This window comes from Scyliorhinus canicula, chromosome 2, assembly GCF_902713615.1.
Source record: "Scyliorhinus canicula chromosome 2, sScyCan1.1, whole genome shotgun sequence".
Taxonomy (NCBI): Eukaryota; Metazoa; Chordata; class Chondrichthyes; order Carcharhiniformes; family Scyliorhinidae; genus Scyliorhinus; species Scyliorhinus canicula.
This window is the reverse complement of record NC_052147.1, coordinates 194,371,666-194,396,688: the sequence shown is the minus strand read 5'-3', so window position 1 is coordinate 194,396,688 and position 25,023 is coordinate 194,371,666. Positions and strand designations below refer to the sequence as shown.

Here is a 25,023-nt window from a genome sequence, read left to right as displayed (position 1 = left end):
TTTCAAATCTGTGATGTTGGTTCTGACTTTATGATTCCAAGCGAGCCCATCTTTAATATTTTTATCATAACATATACACTACAGCTTACATTCTTAAATGCAGCCTTGTCTGAATCAGAGTTAAATAATCCAACATCCAGTAGTCCAGTATTGGGTCACTGACCCCAAACATGCCTGGGAAAGTTGTGAAACCTCTTGCCAAAACACCGGGCCCCCTGCACTCTTCTCACCAGGTCGTAACTACAGGTCGAAAGATCAGCTCAACCCGCAGCCACCAGCAACTTACGGGGCTTGGCCTTCTATGGAGAACCATCACTGCAGCCCGCCGGCAGTGCACTACCTGCTGAGCTACAGCCCAGAAAGCAGAGGTCGGGTTTCGCCGAACAATTTTGGCATGCCGTACCCATGGTTGCTAGCCAAGCTTGAGCCAAAACCAAGTCGGCCGCACCCCGACAAGGCTTCCGGCAGAGGTTTCAATGAATCGGGGCGAATATTTAAAATCTGCGGAAAACGAGGTCGCAAATTGCTGGGTAAAATGCTGCCTTGCCCCCTTGAAGGAACCAATCCTTCATCCTTAACACTGTTCGTATGAGGGGCAGCCTGGTGGCGCAGTGGTTAGCACTGCTGCCTCCGGCACCAAGGACCCAGGTTCGATCCTGGTCCCGGGTCACTGTGCATACTCCACCTATACATTTCCCCCGTGTGTGCGTGGGTCTCACACCCACAACCCAAAGATGTGCAGAGTAGGCGGATTGGTCACTCTAAATTGCCGATTAATTGGGGGAAAAAAGAATTGGGTACTCTAAATTTATATTATAAAAAAATAACTTCTTGTGAGGAAATCGGTCCCAACTTATGTCATTTTGACTTATGATGTCATTTCCAGGAACCAATTTTGTCGCAAATTCGAGGACTGCCTGTAGTGCTGTATCATTGGTGATGATGCAAAGGAATCTGCTCATCCCACTGCAGGCTTTCTTTTAAAAAATATTCTCGGAATAAGCACACTGCTTGAAGCTTTGTGTATTTCCCATCCCTCCTACATACCATATATTGAGAGTTAATTATATAAGGGGGAAAGGAATAGTGTGTACTACATGCATAATTATATACAGTCTAAATCACAGAAACAGGCCATTCAGCTTGTGTTTATGCCTCACGAACTTCATTGATATATCCTATTACTTCAGTCCTCATTTTCTTGCCCTGTTTCCCCTCAGTATATCTTTGCTTTCTCAACTAATCTTTCTGGTAGCGTATTGCACATTCTTACCACTCTTTGAATAAAGAAATTTCTCCTGAATTCTCAACTGGATTATCAGTCACCATTTTATATTTAACACCAATAGTTTTTGGACTCCTGCCATTGGAGTCATTTTCTGTGCAACTACCCTACCAAACCCTTGAATAACCTTATAAGATTGCTCCATCATTCACTATTGAGACTTCGCCACTCGACTCCACTTTCTTGGTCTTGCCCCACATTCTCGGATTGCTTGTGCCCCCAAACATGTCTTTCGTACACTCTCAGATTCAGCACCCACAGCCTCCTGAAAATCCAGCCCCCTTGTCTTGAGATTCCTATTTCTCAACTCACGAATGTTGTGATTCCAGTTGATGTTATAACTGGACAGGAAGGTTCCAGAATGGAACCCTGGCTCAAAAGGCCGTAACTTTTACCTTTTCCGTGTAAAACGTGGGTGAACAGAGTCACAGGACTACTTGTCAACTTTAACAGCAAGTTTAAAAAAAATTTAATCTGAGAACGTTGGATTATGATATAATACTCCTTACTCCTCCCTTTGTTGATCCTAAAACTTGTGTTTAATTGTTAAACTCAGATTTATCTATGGTTTTTCAAAGAGCGGGTCGCGGGCGGATGTTGGGAGTCTCGCTGTTCCTGCAGTGGTCCCAATAGCGCGAGAAGCACCCAGAAGCCGATAATGGCTTCTACATCAAGAATGACCGTAGGGCAGCACGGTGGCACAGTGGTTAGCATTGCTGCCTACATCGCTGAAGACCCGGGTTCGAATCCCGGCCCTGGGTCACTGTCCATGTGGAGTTTGCACATTCTCCCCGTGTCTGCGTGGGTTTCACCCCCACAACCCAAAGATGTGCAGGATAGGTAGATTGAACACTCTAAATTGCCCCTTAATTGGAAATAATAATTGGGTACTCTAAATTTATTTAAAAAAAGAATGACCGTCACCGCCACCTTTTAAATGGAAATAAATGAGGTTGTGTGGAGTCTTCCAGCCAGAAGTGGCAGCAGAGAGCAGGTCACACCGCCCTGCACGCATACTTAATCTCAAGCTGCTTCCATTTTCCAGCTGCTGGCAAGCAAGGCAGGTGAACTGTAAAGATGAACGGTTTGCTTAAAAGTAAGAGATGGCCAGAGACTCAAGTAGACAGTGTACCTATTGGACTGGATATCTGAACAGAATCTGCTGAAGCGAGCTGCTCAGTAATGTCCACAGCAAGACAGAGCAGTGCTGTTAGCTCTGTACAATGCTCCAGGGCCTCTAGTTAACAGCGTACAAAGAAGAAACTTAACTTGGGAGGAAAGCAGCAAAAGGATAATTTCTTGAGGTACAGTTTTGTCAATTGAGTTGGTGCAAATAAGAATGCAACACCCATGTGTGTTATGTGCAGGGAAATACTGGCAAATGAGGGGAAAAGTTTCAGATTTTCAAAGAGAAACGGTGAGTGAAAAAGTCCTTTTGAGGTTGAGATCCCAGACTCAAGTTATTAATTTAGAGCTGACTCCAAATTAACGACTACACTGCTGTAGCTGAACTGCAAAAGCACATTAAAAGCACACCAAAACCTAAGAGGCTGTCAGCATTCTGGAGTAGCATCTCCTAGCGAGTATCCAGTGCTGAGTAAAACATGCATTTTGTTTCTATTGCCCTTCATGACGACCTACATGTGAGAGGTTGGATTTTCCATTTTCATAAAGAGGGCACACAGGATCAGGTTGAAGTCTGCACATTGCCCTCTCCTCCTTTGAACCCGATTCAAGCGAGATCGCGAGGACCAAACAGGATTATTTTTTGCATTAAAGGTAAACAAATATGATGTGGGTCACGAAGGTCGCCCGGCGTGGGCCACGAAGTTGGCAAAAGTGGGTCCCGGGGAGAAAAGATTTGAAAAACACTATCTTAACCCTATAACTTCATTCACACAAAGCCCCCTTTAAGTACACAAAATGACCGTGGGCAAATACACTCTCAACTCCCAAGTGAACGATTCCTCAGAATCCCCCCCCAGATGTTGGTCATATGAGAATTTCCAAGTTCCATTCCCAAAAACACGCCTTAAAATAATCTCTCATAATAATGCCTTTATTTAGCTGTTTACATTCCGAAATCCAATGCAGGTTTTACAAATTAACACTTTTTACAAAGCTTCTGCTCCATTTTTAACAGCAAATCCAGTCCAGAAATTTACAGTTAGGATGTTTTGTCTTGACTGCTGTGCAAACTGCTCACAATTGTTTTCACTCTTAATTCCCAGACCGTATTAAGCTGCCATGAACCGTTTCAACAACTTCTGAAGTATTCCGTCCCACTTTAAATGTAGTTACTGCGATTGTCTCTTTAACTCAGAACACACTTCCTTAAATTCTTCTGAACGATACCTTGGTCTCTGATCTTTTAACTCCAGTCGTCTTAAACACATTTTATGTCCCAATTCCCTGGTTATCTGTACTGTAACTTGTTATTTAGAAAGCCCACCTCTTTGCAGCTCCTATTCTGTCCTGTCTTTCTTCTGACAGAGTTGAGACATGTTCACTCCGAGATCCTGTATCCAACTACTCTCAAATTACCTAAACTAAAACTTAAAAGCCTTTTTTCTTAGAAGGGCCTCCAACTGCCAAGCAATGGTCACATGCAAATGCCTTTTATTTATTTTTCATACCGCAGCGCTCTCCAAGCACAAGAGAAACCCAGTTGGAACCTAACCGACACATTCATGTCCAGCATGAATCTAACCACAGGTTTTACGCTCCCAGTCACAAACATGAAAATAAACCCATTTAAAACTATACCTGATTTCTAGTGTTTAAAAATATAAATCTTTTGTTTTCCCAACACAAGGCAGGGAAACAGCCTCTTGACATTTAAAATCAAAGCCTCTTTACTAATCCAGTACCAAAAGTACTGCATAACCATAATAAAGCCTCTTGATTACTCATCCAGTACCAAAAGGACTGCATGACCATAGTAAATGGGTTTCCATCCTTCTGCTATAACATTTTAAGTATCCAGATAAGCATGGGTGTAAGTTCACAGGTAACCTTAAGGGCTGGTTTAGCTCAGTGGGCTAAACGGCCAATTTGTAATGTAGAACAGGGCCAGCAGCGCGGGTTCAATTCCCATACCAGCTTACCCGAACAGGCGTTGGAATGTGGGAACTAGGGACTCTTCACAACAACTTTGTAAGTGACAGTAAAAGATTATTATTAAACTGCTTCTAATTTATTGCCGCTTGGGATCATGTGTGCAGATTGACATGTGGACATTTGCTCCAAGCAGAAGCCAGGTTTTCACTTTTGACTGTGCAAAGATCTAGGTCAATATATCAGGAGTGGACTGTTATATTATCCTTGATAAAATTACATTATGTAGGTTGACATCAAGAATAAGCATTTGCCAAGTAATACAGATTTTCCAATTCCCACGGAACCATAATTTAGCACAAGTCAAAGAATCAAAGACTGATGAGAAGGAGTGGGCTCAAATAGTGCACACAATGGCGCCAAATTAAATCTGGGTTATATTCCTGATTAGGTGGAAAGGCCTGGTTATAAACAGAGGGAGCTATAATGAAAAAATCCAAAGTTCAAGCTTGAAGCACTGTGGTGGGATAAAATTAATGAATTGACAATGTGCACTAGCATAAGTTGTCCAAGAATCAGTGCCCTGCTCTTGGATAGAGAATGGTTCGGAGTTGTTTGAATTGGAGGTGCTAGTTTTAATTGTTGACTGGAACTGGAGAGCTAATTGTAGTGGAATTGTAAAGCACAGAAACAAGCCAGCCATTTTGCCCAGAACGTTTGTATTGGTGTTTCCTTCCACAAATTCTAAGAATATAAAATAAAAAATGTGGACATTCCTCGATTTCTGAAGATTTGTGCCTCATTACCATTTCACTGAACAGTGCAACCAACCACTAATTACTACATCATAACTCATCATAATCTAGAAGCTGGTCTAAATATCTTATACTTTAACCCTTCCAACTCCAGTGAAGAGTCTTAATATCTCAAGTTTCTCAACCAATCCCATATTCCCGCAAATAACCTAGTGATTCTTCTTCATTACTTTGAAATACTTCCTCTATGCAGGTTCTCCAGGTTAATTAAGGTCTTCGACAAGTTCAACACTCCTGTACATTACTGCTTTTTTTGCTGGTACTCTCGTATGCCAAAAAATCAACCTTCTTGGTCTTTCCTACCTTTAATGACCTGTCTAACTTTACATCAAGACCCCTCAGCATATTATACTCCATTAGAACTGCAGTACTGGAAATGATTTTCAAGTTTTGCTTCCAAAATGTGTTACTTCATAGTTTTCTGTACTGAACTGGGTCGATAGCTTCAGTTCAAAACCTTGTATTTGCACAGGTGCATTGGGCTGAAGAGCTTTGGATTGGAGTTGTTTATTGTCACGTGCACCGAGGTAGGGTGAAAAATATTTTTCTGCGAGCAGCTCAACAGATCATTAAGTACATGGAAAGAAAAGTAAATAAAAGAAAATGCATAATAGGGCAACATAAGGTACACAATGTAACTACACAAGCACCGGCATTGGGTGAAGCATACAGGGGTGTAGTATTAATGAGTCTGTTCGTGCGTGTTCTCAGACTTCTGTATCTCCTGCCCGATGGAAGAAGTTGGAAGAGTGAGTAAGCCGGATGAGAGGGGTCTTGATCATCCCGCTTTCTCCAGGCAGCGGGAGGTGTAGATGGAGTCAATGGATAGGAGGCAGGTTCGTGTGATGGACTGGGCTGTGTTCACGACTCCCTGAAGTTTCTTGCGGTCCTGGGCCGAGCAGTTGCCATACCAGGCTGTGATGCAGCCAGATAGGATGCTTTCTATGGTGCATCTGTAAAAGTTGGGAGTAAATGTGGACAAGCCGAATTTCCTTAGTTTCCTGAGGAAGTACAGGCGCTGTTGTGCTTTCTTGGTGGTAGCATCGACATGGGTGGACCAGGACAGATTTTTGGAGATATGTACCCCTAGGAATTTGAAACTACTAACCATCTCCACCTCGGCCCCGTTCATGCTGACAGGGGCGTGTACAATACTTTGCTTCCTGAAGTCAATGACCAGCTCTTTAGTTTTGCTGGCATTGAGGAAGAGATTGCTGTCACTGCACCACTCCACTAGGTTCTCAACCTCCCTCCTGTATTCTGACTCGTCATTATTCGAGATCCGGCCCACTATGGTCGTATCGTCAGCAAACTTGTTGATGGAGTTGGAATAAAATTTTGCCAGGCAGTCGTGTGTGTATAGGGAGTAGAGTAGGGGGCTAAGTACGCAGCCTTGCGGGGCCCCGGTATTGAGGACTATTGTGGAGGAGGTGTTGTTGTTTATCCTTACTGATCGTGGTCTGTGGGTCAGAACATCGAGGATCAAGTTCCAGAGCGAGGAGCCAAGTCCTAGGTTTTGGAGCTTTGATATGAGCTTGGCTGGGATTATGGTGTTGAAGGCGGAGCTGTAGTCAATAAATAGGAATCTGATGCAAGAGTCCTTGTTGTCAATATGCTCTAGGGATGAGTGTAGGGCTAGGGAAATGGCGTCTGCTGTGGATCGGTTGCGGCAGTATGCAAAATGCAGTGGATCAAGGCATTCTGGGAATATGGAGGTGATGCGCTTCATGACCAATCTCTCAAAGCATTTCATTACGACTGAAGTGAGGGCCACCGGACGGTAGTCATTGAGGCATGTTGCCTGGTTCTTCTTTGGCACCGGTATGATGGTGATCTTCTTGAAGCAGGTGGGGACCGCGGAGTGGAGTAGGGACAGGATAAAGATGTCCGCGAACTCCTCTGCCAGCTGATCCACACAGGCTCAGAGTGCACGACCAGGGATCCCATCCGGGCCCGTCGCCTCCCGAGGGTTCACTTTCAGGAAAGCCGATCTGACTTTGGAAGCTGTGATGGTGGGTGAATTATGGGCTGCTGGGACACCCGACAGCGGATTGTTGGGCTGCTGGGACACTCGACAGCGGATTGTTGGCTTCCTGCTCGAACCGAGCATAGAATCCATAGAGTTCATCGAGGAGGGGTGCACTGCTCTTTGAGATACTGTTCGGCTTCGCTTTGTAGCCCATTATGTTGTTTAGTCCTTGCCACAACCGCCGAGAGTCTGTCTGTGACTCTAGCTTAGTTTGATATTCTCTCTTGGCATCTCGGATGGCTTTGCAGAGGTCGTACCTGGATTTCTTGTATAGGTCAGGATCGTCTGACTTGAACTTCAGTCGGGAGCTTTTACACCGTGCTGTAATTGCTGTCATTCTGAGTGAAATGTCAAAAATGATGGCATGGGGGGAGGAGAGAAAGAGGGGAGGGTGAAAGCAGAACTGCAAGTAGGAAATCAACATTGGGGTAGTATTAGTATTAGTGCTGTACATTGCATGCCAGAATAGATGCAGTAACAATACTCAAGTAATTTAGGGTGCACCAAAGTACCAAGTGCATAGTTCACCACCAAGCCATACTCTTTCACTCCTCCATCATCAATGGGTCAGAATCCTGCAATTCCCCAACACAATTGAAGTAGAACCGTCACCAAAGGACAGTTGAGATTAAAGGAGAAGGCTTACCTTCATAGTCTAGGCAACTAAAAACATGGGGGCTTTCCCAGCATTGCCCAACCAAAAAAACCAAATGTACATTTTCAAATAAATTTACAGCACACATTGATTCACTAAACGCTCTTCAACTGAGCTATGTTCTTCAGTTGTGGAGAATGCCAAACAGATAATAAAGGGAAAAATACAACTTTGGATAGGTACTCTGGAGCTTGGCTTCATTTGCTTGGGGTTTGAGATTTGGCTGAACAAAGTTTTCAGAACATTTCCGCAAAAGGATAAATAGATTGGGTTTGAGTCTGCCACAGAGTGAAATGTATGTCACTGGTGAGAGCAAACTTTGCAGAGCCAATTCTCTTTCCATACTCCATGTTCTTCATATGGCAACTATCTGAATAAGATATTTAAAAAGTAACGATGCCATGGAAAACTTCAAATTATACAACAAACTGGGATAGTGTGATGATACATAATGGGATGATTTAATAATACATTTTGTTTTTTGACAATATTGTGATGTCAGTATTTCAACAATATCCACGTAATGGATTTCAATAAAGGAACAAATTCGACACTCTGCAACAACAAAAATGATCCAGCGACTAGCCAGTGCCAGTCAAAACCCAAATATCTCTTGTCTTTACTGTGTGGACAATGAAAGGGGGAAGGAAAACATAGCTAATTATTGGTAAATGCCACAGTTCATGAAGAAATTGTCTGGAGGATGAATTATAATCTTTATTAGTGTCACAAGTAGGCTTACATTAACACTGCAACAAAGTTACTGTGTAAATCTCCTAGTCGCCACGTAGAATGTTACAATTAATAGAGCTTCACAACTTTATCCTGCGATTTTAGCACTCAACTGAGAAATTCTGGATGTGAATAGCAAGCTCATTCTGAGAGACTGCATTTCATTTTCTATCAGGTTTACTAGAATTCAAGATAAAGTGGAAAGTTAAACTGTAAGTAGTTCCACAAGCACTGTTGTAGGACCCATAAATCCAAGTGGCAATTGCAATCAATTAAAATATATGGTTCTAGGTGAAAGAAAATGGTGCCTTGGAGACCTGTGCATCAACGCTCAAGGGCAAATCTGATCAACTGAAATTCTTTCATTCAAGCTCATTTAGCTCACCAAACTAAACAAGTTGTTATTGGCATGCCTCAAAGCAAATTAAATATTTCCTCTTCAGTTCCAGAACAGAAATTGATTGTTTCTCCAATGTGGTTCCAATCACAAGCATTAATAACTTCAGTACTCAACAGAATTCCCCAAAACGTGACAATTTTCTCTACTCATGATACCTTATTGTGCAGGTTACCCATTCACTCATGTTTTTTGTAATTCAAATAATCTACTGTCATGGTAAATTTAACTAAATAGTCGGAGGCTTTTTCCTAATTTCGCTATCTCACGTCATATGATTTGTTTCAACAATTTCTGCTTAAAAAACACAAAATATCATGCACAACTTAACTCTTAACTAGCACATGTCTAAATTTTTGTGGCCCTCCATCGCAGCCTTGCACCCCCTGGGCTTCAAAATGGGTAGTTTAATTGTAACCAGCACTCTGAACATTTAGAACCTTAGTCTCAGGAGGTCTGCGTTCTTTTTTTAAAATAAACGTTTTATTGAGGTATTTTCTTTGGCATTTTAACAGCAACAGAATCAACAATATAAATAACAAGAGAAATATATACATAGTGCAAATTCCACCACCCTCTCCCGCAGGTCTCGCCATTACTTACCCCACTAACCTACACTAGCCTAGCTTCGCCCCCCCCACAACCTACACTAGCCTAGCTTCCCCCCCCCCCCCCCCCGGCCCCCCGCTTTCTGCTGAAGATTAGTTCTCTGCGAGTAAGTTGACGAATGGTTGCCACGTCCAGGCGAACTTAATTTTCTCCAGGCAGAATAAGCCAGCCATGTCTGAAAGCCAGGTCTCCGATTTTGGGGGCTTTGAGTCCCTCCACGCCAGAAATATACGCCTCCGGGCTACCAGGGAAGCAAAGGCCAGAACGTCTGCCTCTTTCACCTCCTGGATTCCCGGGTCCTGCGATACCCCAAAAATCACCACATCCAGACTCATTGCCACCCTTGTATTTAATACAGTGGACATGGCATCGGCAACCCCTGCCAAAATCCCCCCAGTTTTGGACAAGCCCAGAACATGTGGACATGGTTTGCTGGCCCCACCCTGCACATCTGTCCTCCATTCCAAAGAATCTGCTCATCCGGGCACTGTCATGTGAGCCCGGTGAACAACCTTGAATTGGATCAGGCTGAGCCTGGCACATGTTGCGGTAGCAGAGACCCTTCCTAACATGTCTGCCCAAAGGCCCTCCGTTTCCACTTTCTGAATAAGCCTGTTATGGAGTACCTTTTATCAAAAAATCCTTTCTGTTTAAAAATCTGCTCCAAAACACTATCTTTATCCTTCTCCACAAAGTTTTTATCGAATTTGTGAAGAACCATCAATCCTGTTTCAAATGTATGCATAAAGACTGATTTCATAAGCCAAGAATTAAATTCCAGTATGAACCATTTAGCAAATATATTAATCAGATTCAGAGAAAAAACAAGTTATGTGAGCCCTTCAAAATAATTTGCAAAAATGCAGCAGTAAGCATTGTGTCAGAATCCAGGGGTAGACATGTAAACCCTAGTTAAATTAAATATTGCTTAAGCTTTGATTGTTAATTTGTCACATTATAAATGAGAAAGACAGCAAACCTCTGAGCTACGTGAACAGTAAAAAAAAACGGAGAAACAAAGGCCCTTAAGGAACTTCAAGCTTACTTTCTCAAACAAGGTCAAAACGAACATATTTCAGCTGATAGCATCCCTCCAACCCATGAAGACAAGCATACCCCCAACCCAAAGAAAACAAGAGGGATATTTTCTTTCATGGTAGAAGTACAGTATTGACCATTATCCCAACAATAGCCTCTTAGACTTTCTGGAAAAACATTTGTGCATACTTATTAACTTCAAATGTGATTTTCTTTGTTTCATAGAGTAAACTCGGAATCAAATCTAACAATGCATTTAATTCCAATTGTCATTCCAACTTCAAATCTTCTTCAATTCATTCTACACTCTGCACATAGTACAATGGCTCCACAAGGACAACGTGCTTATTTAAACCTATGCTTACGCAGGAAGTCAAGGGACTGTACCCAAAGAAAACTATAGTGTAGTAAACTGCTCATTCATTCATTCATTATTAAAACACACATTTGCAATTTCCCACCTGAAGAAATGGGAAGGATATTTGTGAACAGCGGATAAGGCAATATCTATGAATGCAATTTATATGGACTTTTACGCAAACTCACCGCAAAGGATGTTCAATGGATTTGGGGCACAGAACAAGTAGTAGCTTTCAGTCGCATCAAACAAATACTCGCGACAACTTCAGTGCTGAGGTCGCCCTGCAGTGTCATGCCAGTGAAAAAACAGGACTTGAAGCAACCATCATGAATCAAAGACAATTAGCTCCTTTTGCATCTGCAGTGTCAATGCAAACTGAATAATGCTACACATAGACCAGCAGTGTGTCTGGCTATTGTTTTTACTTGTGAGCATTTTACTCAGTACCTACTTGGGAGAGTTTACAGGTACAAAGGACTTTCTCAAGCCACTTCTGTCTGCATCTGGCAAGGATGCAGAGATAGGATTTTCAGATGTAATAACAGGAGGTGCTCCGGGCAACCATCAGCGGATAACAGCAACAGACAGTTTATTCAGAGGCAAAATGATTTACACAAAGTATAAAGGGACATTACAATACCAGCCAGCGATTCCAACTCTTCTCCAATACTGGATCTGTTCTCAAGGTTTTAAAGGTCCCCAGCCTGCTGGAATTGTAAGCGCTTTGCCCTAATAGGCTGGGCGTCACGTGGCCGCCAAGGTTCGCCGAGGCCTTGGTCAGAGAGGTCACATGACCCCCGATGTTCGCTGCAACAGAAGTGAAGTACAAGCAGGAGCAGAGGATGTGTATTGCCAACATGTTGTAAAGAGCTGCGCTCAAGTTGCTGATGCTAGCAGTGTGAAATCTTTCAGATTCAATCAGAAGCAATAGCATGTCATGTTCTGGAAGTCATCAACCCAGCAGACATTGAATTTGACAGCTCAGTGTCGTTCTCAGAGCAACCAAACTAAGCAATTCGCCAACTCCCCAAATGCTGCAGGAAATATGAGGAGAGGATGGTCAGAAACCATCAAGGACACACCTATTGAGAGTATTGGATATACAGGGATGAAATGATTGCCCCAGAAGGCATCTTGTACAAAGGAGCTGGAGTTACCATCCCTAAGGAGATGAGGAAAGAGATGCTTAAGCACATCTATGCAAGCCATCAAGGAATGGAATCTAGTCTGAGGAAGGAAAGAAAAGTGCTCTACTGGCCAAACATGAGCAATGAGATCAAGGACCATATCAACTAGCGCATTGCTTGGAATTAACATCAAGCTAAGCAAGCTAAAGAGCTGCTCATGACATCTCAAACAGATCATGGATGAAGTTTAGAGTAGATCCCTCACTCTCCTTGCAACTGACTATCTTGTCACAGTAGACTACGACAAGTTAGACAGGTTGATGTCAATGATCACAAGTGGGTTCATAAAATGCCTGAAAGCAGAAAACAATGGTCCTCAGTTCACAACTGAAGAATTCAGGTGCTTTCTAAATGCTTGGGAAATTCAGCACAACAATTCCTCACCACACCATCCCGTCAAATGGAAAAGCGGAGGCAAATTGCCAAAGGGATCATCAAAGATTAGAATACATCCAGCAGAGATCTATTCATGGCAATCTGCAAGTGGCTATACACACACCTGAAGGCATGGAAAGTAGTGTAGTTGAGCGACTGATGTCACACCACATCCAAGCTATTCCTCCAATAGCAGAAAACCTACTGAAGCTAAATGGTAACAGGCGTGAATGACAGAATCAAAGTGAAATGACAGACAGTCAAATTCCTCTTTGATAAAGCTGCCAAATCATTGCCAGAGCTGAGAATTGGAGAGCCGGTCAGAGTGCCAACATTCAACGCTCTCAACAAAACTCAGCTATTTTGACAACTTGGGATGCATGTCGTGAAATTGTCACTTTGATCACACACGTTGAAAATGAACCAAATATATAATCGTAACCGCAGACATATACATGCAACTGGAGAAGCTGCTCCTTCACAGCAGACAGCTGATGAGGAACCATACAAGGAAATGAACCATCAGTCCCAAAGGTCAACCATCCCCCAACAAAGGCAATAGATCAGTGCCAACAATTGCCACAGCTGCAACAATTCACCATGGCAGCAAAATTCCCCAGAGAGGAATGGTACGAAGCTAACATCTGCGGGATCATGATTGAATGCCTCCAAGTCAGAATTTCCCCTCAAAATAAGAATCACTCCAGGAAAGAACATACACTAGACAAACAGCCAGTAACAACCTGTATGCAAACCATTAAAAGACCTGGATGCTTGAAGGATTATGTGCAAAAAATAGGTCAGGCTTGAATGACAGGTTTTCAATGCATGCATGATGATTTTCATTGTAGACCATATATGTAACTGACTTGCAACTGTAAATAATCGTGTTTGCAGGCTTTTTTTATATATGAAAGGGGGGATGCTTGGCTAAGTACCATAGGCTCTCAATAGTCATAGAATTTACAGTGTATAAGGCCATTCAGCCCATCGAGTCACCAACCCTTGGAAAGAGCACCCTACTTAAGCCCATGCTTCCACCCTATCCCTGCAGCCCAGTAACCCCTCCTAACCTTTTGGACACCAAGGGGCAATTCAGCATGGCCAATCCACCTAACCTGCACATCTTTGGACTGTGGGAGGAAACCGGACCTGCCGGAGGAAACCCGCGCTGACATGGAGAGAAGGTGCAAACTCCATAGTCACCCGAGACCTGAATTGAACCCAGGTCCCTGGAGCGGTGAGGCAGCAGTGCTAACTACTGTGCCGCCCTGTAACCTCGACCTAATACACAAAGCTTCCTCACCGGCCCCCAAACTGACCCTCCCACCACGACCCATTTCCGAACCTTCTCAACATTTGTCGCCCAATAATATTCATCAAATTCACCAACACCACTGACAGCCTACCTCCCTGCAAAAAGGCACTGCGGATCCAAAGCATCTTACCTGCCCATACAAAGACCAACAATATCCTATTTACATCCCCCCAAAATTATTTAGGCAGAAAAATTAGGGGATTCTGGAAAATTGGGAGATTCTGGAAAATAAGTAAAACTTCGGAAGGATAGTCATTGTCATAGTTTGAACCCGCCCTGCCAGCAATAACGGGAGAACATCCCACCTCTTTAAATCCTCCTTCATCTCCTCTACCATGTTGTGCAAATTTGTGCAAAAGAGCCCAGCTATATGCCATCCGCTTCCCAGAAACCGAAAACCCGACTTGACCAGCCAAAAAAGCAACTTCTCCAGGCCCCTATCCAGTCCCTGGGAACTCACCAGAAACACCTCACACTTTCCCATATTTAGTTTGTACCCAAAAAGAGAGCCAAATTTTCAGAGCAACTCCATAATCCTGTTCCTACTGGAGATCGGGTCTGTTACATATAACAAGGCGCCCACATATAGGGACACTTGGTGCTTCACACTCTATTCCCCTCCACTCTGTCGATGCCCTTAGCACAATCGCCAATGCAAAATGTAACGAGGAGAGTGGACATCCTGCCTTGTACCCCTGTGCAGATGAAAATACTCCCCGCCCAACCCATCTTTAATCTTATACTCCATCCCCACATCTCCGCCTCCATCCCTTCCTATACCTAATGAATGCTTGAATACACTCAGTGCCTGCACCCCACATGTTGGGTGGCAGATATTGTAAAACACGATTCACCTGATGAATCAGCTGCGTTCCGAAAGCTAGTGATTCAAAACAATCCTTTTGGACTTTAACCTGGTGTTGTAAGACTTCTTACTGTGCCCACCCCAGTCTAAAGCCGGCATCTCCACATCTTGTTAGATTCAGAGAGTGTGGCCTTCTCAGCTGCATTTGCCAGGTAACGATAGAGGCGTACTATAATCGTCTTGGCGGCTCCCCAGCTCTCTGCTACTTCCTCAGCGACCAATGAGCCCGGTCCACTTCAGGATGGCGGTCAAAGACTACCTAACCAATTTCTCGAACATCTTGGCCACATACTCCACGGTTCTTGCACCCTCAATGTCTTCAGGCAATCCTAGATCCTCAAGTTCTAGAGCGGTTCTCCAGGTCATCAATCTTGGCCTTCAACTTAATTTGCCCCTCCAACATCATCAGTATCTCTGCCTCCAAAGAGGTAATCCGATCTTCGTGGTCAGCAACGGTCTCCTCCACGTTCTGGATCGATGCATTAGAGAAAGGTGTTCTGGCCAACATTTGTGCCTCAACCACATCTTGTGGCTACACTTCTAAATAATTCTTTGATTATGAAACAGCATCATTTATTCCTTTCTTTCAGCACTATACTATTCCACAAGCTTATGGAGACCATGGTCGTGCTCCATTTTACTCAAATTCATTCATGCCAAGCAGAAAAAAAACACTTCCATGAAAATAAATAGCGAAAAGCACTTTACTACAGGAAAAAAAGAGCAAACTGCCGTCAGGCTGTTTTAGCACGGTAGCATAGTGGGGGGCAGCACGGTAGCACAGTTGCTTCACAGCGCCAGGATCCCAGGTTTGATTCATGGCTTGGGTCACTGTCTGTGTGGAGTCTGCACGTTCTCCCATGTCTGCGTGGGTTTCCGGGTGCTCTGGTTTCCTCCCACAGTCCAAAGATGTGCAGGTTAGGTGGATTGGCCATGTTAAATTACCCTTAGTGTCCATAAAAGTTTGGGTGGGGTTACTGGGAGGGCTGAGGGTGTGGGCTTGGGTAGGGTGCTCTTTCCAGGAGCCGGTGCAGACATGATGGGCCGAATGGTTTCCTTCTGCACTGTAACTTCTAAGATTCACATCGGAGGAGTCGCCTGTGTGGAAGCATCGCAGAAACTTTGGGACAGGTCACCAATGACCAACTAATGATGATACATGGTATGAGGAAACTCAATTTTGAGGAAATAAAACCATGAAGAGCAACATCACAACCGGATTTTCTCAACTGATTCAGTAGTTTCAAAGTCCTCACTCACTTCAGTTGGGAAAGACAATTAAATTATTCTATCTTTTCGATGAGAGATGGGTAACACGCAAGCCATGTCAAACCAAGAGTTCAGCAATACAAACATCTGTTTATCTATGCCATAAAGGTGCACAGTGAGATGTGCAGCATATGTGCTCAAAGTCATGCAGAAGTTAATTTTATTTCACAAGAATGGTTACAAGAAGCTTTGGCATTGATGCCGCTGGGATTATAGAAAACAGACATGGTTTACTTACTTAAAAGATAAAATTAGTGCATACAATCACATTCAAGTAATTACCTCAACAACTATACTTATACCCAGTTCATTCACATATATAAACCTGTGAGATGTGCTAAGGGAGTCTTTTGAAGATGCCTGTTATATCTCCAACGTCTTTCTCCCTGTCCTATAGCATATTCTGACAAAGAAATAAGATAATTTCTCTTTCAATCAGATATTAAAAATAAGCTTTGCTGTATTACTTTAGTTTTTAAACTCCATCATTATTTAATCAAATTATTTCTAAAGTGCCAAAACAGAAATCTTGCAGAACTATAATGCAGAATATATCTTCCTTATGACTTTTTTTGTCCCATAACGATGTGTGTATTCTCTTTACCCACAGACTTTTTAGCTCTAATTATTTAAGCTGCAAAGTTCAGGGTTCGGTACCTAATTTGTGAAATAATAACATTAACAAAAACAACAGCAAATACTGTGATCATATATCGTAGTCAAAGAAGTGACTAACAGAGTTAAGCAGAACGGTGAGTAAACTTATTACCCACGCACTGGCAGTCAACCTCACATGACATTTATTTCTCAACTAGGTGAATGTCCTTCCTGTCAAAAGCAAAACCAACTCATCATGAGAACGTGAGGAATTCGCCATTTTCTCCAGACACTGCGACCTAAACTCACCAGCTCAGCCCACAACATTCTAAATTACTAATTTTAAATGTATTTTACTGTACATACCCCAAATCTCAAAACATTGCATAATAGTATGCAACAGTATTGCTGGAAAAAAGATACATTTGAGATGAAGATTTATTTGAAATAAATTTACTTTCCATGATCTAATTCCACCGAACAAGTATTCAAAAGTTAGCATTTCAGAATCGTTGAAACATTTGCTTACCTTGATTGGATAGCAAGATAAATGGTACGACGAAATGAAACCAGATTTACTTCAGTCTTGTCATGTATAGTTAGCTTCTTTTCCCCTAAAATAAAATAAATAATGTCAGCTAAAAGAAATCCGCAAGACTAACATCACCATGCTACCCTGATGGTGCATTATTTTGCCATTCTTTGGACTGGACCAGACCTGAGGAACATGATCAACATTTTAGCTTTGGTGTAACTTAGAAGATATTTCATTATACTATTGGAAGCTGGTGTAAAGTGATGTTGTCGAAACTCCACAAATGCACTGCACACCTATCGAATGAAAAGAATTGACGAATTGGCTCTTCTTGACAAAGACAGTTACAATTATGAGGTTTATAAGATTATGTTTTGGGACTGTATCTTTAAATGTAGGGTAACTGAAGGCGGTCATGTGACGTGTTGTGCAGACTGTCTGATAGTGACCTGGGTGGCTTGAATGTTAGAAATCAAAGGAAGGAAGGTGGTGCAATGATTTTATGCTTGAAGACAATACCAGCAGTATCCGAGTCTAATACTTGACTCCCCAAAAGTCCCAGAGATGAGCTGTTGGGATTGAATTGTAAACAGTCGTGCAGACAACTTCGAAGATGAAAGGGAGTTGGGATCAACGGTAGCTAATTAACATTTCAACTTGGGTGCAAGGTTAATGATTTCACAATGCTCTGGCAAAGGGGGAGGAAGCTATTTTTGAGATCAGGCTACATGCTTTCTTTAAAATTAGTGAACATCACGGATAGACAGAGGTTTGTGTGGTCAGCAGAGAGAAAAGGCTTGTTTTGTCTTGGTGAGCAACCGCAGCTAGATGTGGGAGGGAGACAGTTTCTTAATGCAGAGTCACATCTATCGAAATCTAAAGGTTCTGGGGGATATGTCTTGGCATGGCCAGGAGAAAGAAGAATTATCAGAACAAGTTTTACTGCCGGTGGTGGATTTATGGAGCTCACTGAAAACGGAGAAAAATGCCTCAAGACAGTCACTCGAAGTTACCATTTGGTGAAAAAAGGATTATGGGAACCCTTTGGATGATGGGAGCAACCTTGAACTGTTTGCTAGCAAACTGTAATTTCATGGATGTATTGTAAGCATAAAAGGGGAATCTGTACAAGCTATAATAAGTTGTCTATAAAAAGGAAACTGTTGCGACGGTCATGTTTTTTTTAGTAATTTGTTACAATATATATTTAAAAGCACAAAATCTTAACATGTTATTCTTTCAGCTACTAACTGGAAGGTTCCACGTTGCTTTTTAAACATTATTGGTCTCTACAGAGATCATGACAAAAGGCAAGATGTAGATGCAATCAATAAGCGAGTCGTTTTTGTATTCTGGGATGCAACTGAAGAAACAAACATGCCACACCATCCCTGGCAGCATGTAAAGCTCTATCCATTGAATAGCTAATTCATGAGGTTAGTAGGCTTTATCCTTAGAAGAGATTTTCTCTTCCTCTCTGTCTCAATTCCAATATAAAATAATCTTGTTTAACATTTTGTCCTTTATTATGATCCCAGACCAGACCCAACAATTGCAAGGATACTGGACTAAAACCCGAATACTCGAGTTAATTTTCTAAGACTGCGCCGAAAGTATACTTTGCTCCAGGAGTGATTGCAACTGGATCCTCAACTTTCTGACCGGTGAATCACAATTAGTACAAATAAACAACACCTCCTCCACGCTAGTCCTCAATACCGGACCCCGCAAGGCTGCGTACTTAGCCCCGTGCTATACTCCCTATACACACACACGACTGCGTGGTAAAATTTGGTTACAACTCCATTGACAAGTTTGCTGACAACATGACCATAGTGGACCGGATCTCGAACAACGACGAGTCAGAATACAGGAGGGAGATAGAGAACCTAGTGGACTGGTGGAACGTCAACAATCTCTCCCTCAATGCCAACAAAACTAAAGAGCTGGTCATTGACTTCAGGTACAAAGTACTGTACACACCCCTGTCTGCATCAACAGGGCAGAGTTGGAGAGATGGTTGACAGCTTCAAATTCCTAGATGTGTACATCACCAAAAAATCACAAACACGCACGAACAGATTCAAAAACAGCTTCATCCCCACTGTTATCAGACTCCTAAACACCCTCGCATATTTCTATAGGTATGTGAAGAGAAAGAGATTGGTAAAGAGAAACGTAGACCCCCTTCAGACAAAAATGCGGGAATGCATAATAAGGGACAAAGAAATGGCTGAGCAATTGAATACATACTTTGGTTCTGTATTCACATAAGAGGACACAAATCAGATACCAGAAATGGTGAAGAAAAATATTTAGTGAAAGGGAAGAACTGAGGGAGATCAATATTAGTCGAGAAATGGTGCTGGGAGAATTGATGGGATGAAGGCGGATAAATCCCCAGGGCCTGATAATCTGCACCCCAGAGTGCTCAAGGAGGTGGCTCTAGAAATAATGGATGCATTGGTGGTCATCTTCGAGGATTCTATAGACTCTAGAACTGTCCCTGCAGATTGGAGGGTAGCTCACATCACTCCAATATTCAAAATGGGAGGTAGAGAAAAAGCAGGGCATTATAGACTAGTAAGCCTAACATCGGGAGTGGAGAAAATTCTTGAATCCATTATCAAGGACTTTATAATGGAACATTTAGAAAGCAGTGACAGGATCAGTCAGAGTCAGCATGGATTAATGAAGAGCAAATCCTGCTTGACAAATCTGTTGGAATTCTTTGAAGATGTAACTGGTACAGTTGACAAGGGGTAGCCAGCCGATGCGGTATATTTGGACTTTCAGAAGGCATTTGACAAAGTCCTGCATAAGAGATTATTGTGCAAGATTAAAACGCCTGGGATTGGGGGAAAACTGGTTGGCAGAGAGGAAGCAAAGAGTCGGGATTAATGGGTCTTTTTCAAATGGACAGGCAGTAACTAGTGGGGTGCCACAGGGATCGGTGCTGGGAGCCCAACTATTCACAATATATATTAATGATTTGGATGAGGGAACAAAATGTAACATCACAGTTTGCAGATGATCCCAAGTTGGTTGGGAGGGTCAACTGTGACGAGGATGCAGAGATCTACAGCATGATCTGGACAGGTTGGGCGAGTGGGCAAATCAATGCAGATGCAGTATAATTTGGATAAGTGCGAGGTTATTCACTTTGGAAGCAAAAACAAGTAGGCAGATTACTACCTGAATGCTTGTAAATTGGGAGAGGGGAGTGTGCAGTGGGACCTGGTGTTCTTGTGCACCAGTCGCTGAAGGTAAGCATGCAGGTGGTAAAGAAGGCTAATGGTACCTTGGCCTTCATTGAGGTTGAGTATAGAAGCATGGATGTGTTGATGCAATTTATACAGGGCCTTGGTGAGGCCACACCTAGAGTATTGTGTACAGTTTTGTTCTCCTTCTCTGAGGAAGGATGTTCTTGCTCTCGAGGGAGTGCAGTGAAGGTTTACCAGACTGGTTCCAGGGATGGCGGGACTGTCACATGAGGAGAGATTGACTAGGTTGGAATTGTTCTCGCTGGAGTTCAGAAGAATGAGGGGGGGGGGGGGATCTCTTAGAGACTTATAAAATTCTAATGGGACGAGACAGGGTAGATGCTGCCAATGATGGATGTGTCCAGAACTGGGGGTCACAGTCTGAGGATTCAGGGTAAACCATTTTGGACAGAGTTGAGGAGACATTTCTTCACCCGAAGAGTGGTGAGCCTGTGGAATTCATTACCACAGGAAGTAGTTGATGCTAAAACACTGAATATATTCAAGAGGTGGCTAGATATAGCACTTGGGGAGAATGGGATCAAAGGCTATGGGGAGAAAGCAGGATTAGGCTATTGAGTTGGATGATCAGCCATGATTATGATGAATGGCGGAGCAGGCTCAAAGGACCAAAAAGGCCTCCTCTTGCTCCTATCTTCTCTGTATCTATGACCTGATTAATACTACACTCTTGTATGCTTCACCCGTTGCCAGTGTCTATATATTTACATTGTGTACTTTGTGTTGCCCTGTTATGTATTTTCTTTTCATGTACTAAATGATCTGTTTGAGCTGCACACAGAAAAATACTTTCAACTGTACCTTGGTACACATGACAATAAACAAATCCAACAAGGAAATAGGGATTTGGTATTTTAAAACAAAAGTTTATTATTAACACCCTTTAACATCACACCGGAAAATAGCTTACAATTACCCCTTAAACAATACTACTCAATACAGTAATGCCCTTAATTACTATCTCTGTTCCAACTTAAGCAACAAGAAAAAAAGACATACAGCTCTAAATCCATTCTAAATCCCAATGGCCCACAGTTATACTTGCTTTCCAGAATAGATTTGGCTCCTGTTAAAAACCCTGCAGACTCTGGCTGGATGCCTTCCAAAAGCCATTTCAACTCGTTTTTTTTAGCCTCCCCCTTGTCCTCTGACAAGCTTCCATGGCTTTAAACGCTAATCTTTTTTTACTATCCTCCTGTGAGAGCTTTTCTTGTGGTCGAAAGGGTAGCCAGATCAGAACTCAACTCAAAAATGCTTTCTTAAAGTGTCTAAGTGCCACTTAGCAATGACAACATTTCCCCAAGCTTAAAACGAATCAACTCCCCAGGTACTCCCCCTGGTCAAACAACAGTGCATTAAGCCCAGGCTTTAATGCTCTGGTCAATTTCACCTCTGGCTCCTGTAAGCTTTCTGGTGTTGCAAAACGAGATTATTTTTAAAAGGATGATTACTTCAGTCAAACACACACTAATCTAGACTTTTACCCCTTAAATTCCCAAATGTTTATAATCTAATACATCTAAAATCTTGCATTCGCCACACCCTGCAGAGGTAGCAAAAGACTTCAGCTCCAAAATTTCCCTATCACTTTACAGTTGGCAATTGGTCATACAAGCTTCCAAACAATCTGACTACTGCCCTCTTTAGCATGGACTAACCATGGCAGCCACTAACCATGAAGCTCGAATAAATTGAGCCATTCTATGGGTGTGTGCAAAAGATTGCTTGGATGTTTCAATTAATACTGTTGTTCTATGATCACTTGTTATGCGAGAAACATGATTTCAACCCCACTTTACTGAATCTAAAACAGATTCCCAGAAGCCTGTCTTCGCCATAAATTTATATGAATTAAAATGTTTTGCCAGCTAAAAGATCAAAAATCTCAATGTGTTATAGCAAAAGTTACTTGGATAAAGAAAATGAAACTGAGACTAAAAGGGGCATATTAAGCATGGTTACCAATAAAAAAAGAATCAAAAACAAGTGGAACTAGAAAATAAGATTAGAAGAGTTAAGACGAGTTGTTAGTTAACAGAAGATAAACACAATTTCATAAGACAAAAGGTAAAATCTAGGTAAAATTTCCATTTCTGAACAGGTTTGACAATAGGTTAGATTATTATATATTAAGTTACTAAATTTCCATTTAAAAAAAAAGGGTCCAGGAATTGATCAAAAGAAAAATGAGCAAGTTTGTGAAATATCAACATGAAGCATTGTCTATAATTAACTGGAACAATTTGTGGCTCATCCAAGGTGCAATGTGAGACGAGCAGTTTGACAAAATTGGATGGAAGGGTCAAAGGAGGGGTTTGAGAGGTCAAGCTGAGTATTACCATTAAATGAGAGGAAATTGACCCTGTTCCTCGAGATATCATCACTGAAAGGAAGCAAATGGAGAAAGTAGATGCCAAGGATACATGTCAACAAAATCTTAAATCCTGCTGTCACTATCGATGAGAAGAGCAAGGGCAACAACCACCGGTTCCAGGTGGCACAGCATTCAAATTAAGACATATTGTTTCCTAAATTATGACAGTGACTCCACTTCCAAAGTATTTACTTGGCTGCAAAGCAGTTTTGGACATACTAAAAGTCAATATATAGATGCAAGCATTTATTTTCCTCTTTTTCTTCATCTTTGCTGGGTTAATATCTTGGAATTCCCAATCTAAATTCAAACGAATTTGGGAATGCCATTTGCAAACATCAGAAGCAATTCAAGGGAAAGGCCAAAAATTATTTCCCAAAGCTACTAGATATGGGAAATAAGATGGAGCCTTCCCAATGACACCAAAATTTGAAAAACAATTTGAAAAACATGACAAAATAATCTTTGTCTGATAAGAACAATATTTTAAGAGGGTTTCTTAAAATCTGAATTCATAAATACTGCATAACTATGAGTAAAGATCCTTGCAATATCTTTAAATCCCAAAACTCAACCCATGAAATTATGCGTAACCTATTTTTCAAAGTTATCACTGTAATAGAAATATGATATTTGTGCAATATGTTAAGATACTGGAGATAAAGGAAGATTCAAGAGTTCAGTAAAAGCAAGATTAAAACTGAAATTGTGATAGAATGAAGTAAAGAAACCAGATAAAAGGGGAAATGATGAGTGTAGCTATCTGAAGGAGTGCTTTTGAGATACAAATTAGAGTAGCAGTCGGAAAATAAGTCTTTACCCAAGTGACGAGGGGAAAACAATGATATATAGAAATAGGTGTTCGAACCACAGAAGATTAAGTTCAAAGTGGAGAGAAGAAGAATATAATTTGCTTATCCTAAAAACCTGGTCTGAGGTGTTATTAAGATAACATAATATCAAAGGGAAAGAACAGTATAACCATAGGAGAGCTGAGTGCAGCAGGAGGGAAGCAGCCATCATAGCCACACCCAGCTGGAAAAAGTAGGCTCTCCCAAGTTGCTGTTTTAAAAAAAACTTGCGAGCAGAACTGCTACACTGAACTGAAGACCGACTTCCCATACCTGGAAAATAACTTGTGGGTGGTAACTATGTGCTGCATTTAGCTCACAATGTTATGTAATATTCAATGTTGTTTGGGAAAAGGGGCATTTCTCAGATTTCAGGAAACATAGGTCGTTGGGAACAAGGGTTAACTTTATGAGAAATGGTGCGTGTGTATAGCTATTATTGTAGTTAAGTGTACTATTGTAGTGTTTCTTTTTGCGCACTTTCTTTAAAGTTAATAAATATTCTTTACTACTTGGTTACAGGCTGGACTGTTTCTCACTGGCTTGCAAATCTTTTCTCACATTATACCAAATTAAAAATACATACCACTAAGAACTGGTGTTCCAAGTTACCCTTCTGGGTTTTGGGATACCCTAGCATTTATCAGCAGGGTTCTTAATAAATGAAGTTCAAAATCTGCAATGTTGAAATTAAGCAAAAATGAAAAATCACTTACCTTCTTCCTCATCACCATCCTCATCATTGTCATCATCACTATCACCAGCATCATCACCACCATCTTCTTCATCGCCAGACCCAGAGTCACTGCTACCTTCATCAAGGATTTCTGTGTGGAAGACATTTATAATAACCATTAAGTTTGTGATGACCAGCAATGCTACTTTCTAACAAGTTTGAATTATTATTTCCAGTAGTGTTTATTAAGTTTAAACAATACATCATTCAAGGAACTGGTGATCAATATGTAAGGAACAAGTATAAGGCATATGGAAAGTAAGAGTAAATCTTGATCTGGTAAGAATTCAAGAAATGGTTGGATAAAAACGAACTAAACAGCTTTTCTACTTTCACTCCTCACACATAGTCTTATTAAAGCTAATAAGGAATAGCTTCTACTGTATAGTTAGATTTCAGTCTTTCATGAAATCATGCCAAAACTCACCTCTTTTTAGATCTTTATACTTCTGTTCATTGTCAAGGAAGTCTGAATCCATCTTGAAGACATCTATATTAGATAAGAGTTTATCATGATGAAAATTCATCTAATAGGTTTTCAAACAATACAAAAAGTAAAGTTATTGCAATGATGCTTAAGAAATGTCAAATGGTTAAATAATGAAGCAGATCATCAGAACACCAGAGGCTATGACGCTTGCCACAATTAAAACT

The 25,023-nt window shown here is 41.7% G+C and overlaps 1 protein-coding gene across 2 annotated transcripts in view; it reads right to left on the bottom strand.

Annotated features, from left to right (window-relative positions):
- Window positions 1-25,023, bottom strand: part of cwc22 (CWC22 spliceosome associated protein homolog) — a 122,661-nt gene that overhangs the window by 33,207 nt on the left and 64,431 nt on the right. For both annotated transcript variants that reach the window (XM_038789268.1, XM_038789269.1), the window contains 3 exons: window positions 24,797-24,859; window positions 24,350-24,460; window positions 17,119-17,203 (listed from right to left, as the gene is read on the bottom strand). In XM_038789268.1, the coding sequence (XP_038645196.1) occupies window positions 17,119-17,203; window positions 24,350-24,460; window positions 24,797-24,859 (259 nt within the window). The remainder of the gene's footprint in view (window positions 1-17,118; window positions 17,204-24,349; window positions 24,461-24,796; window positions 24,860-25,023) is intronic.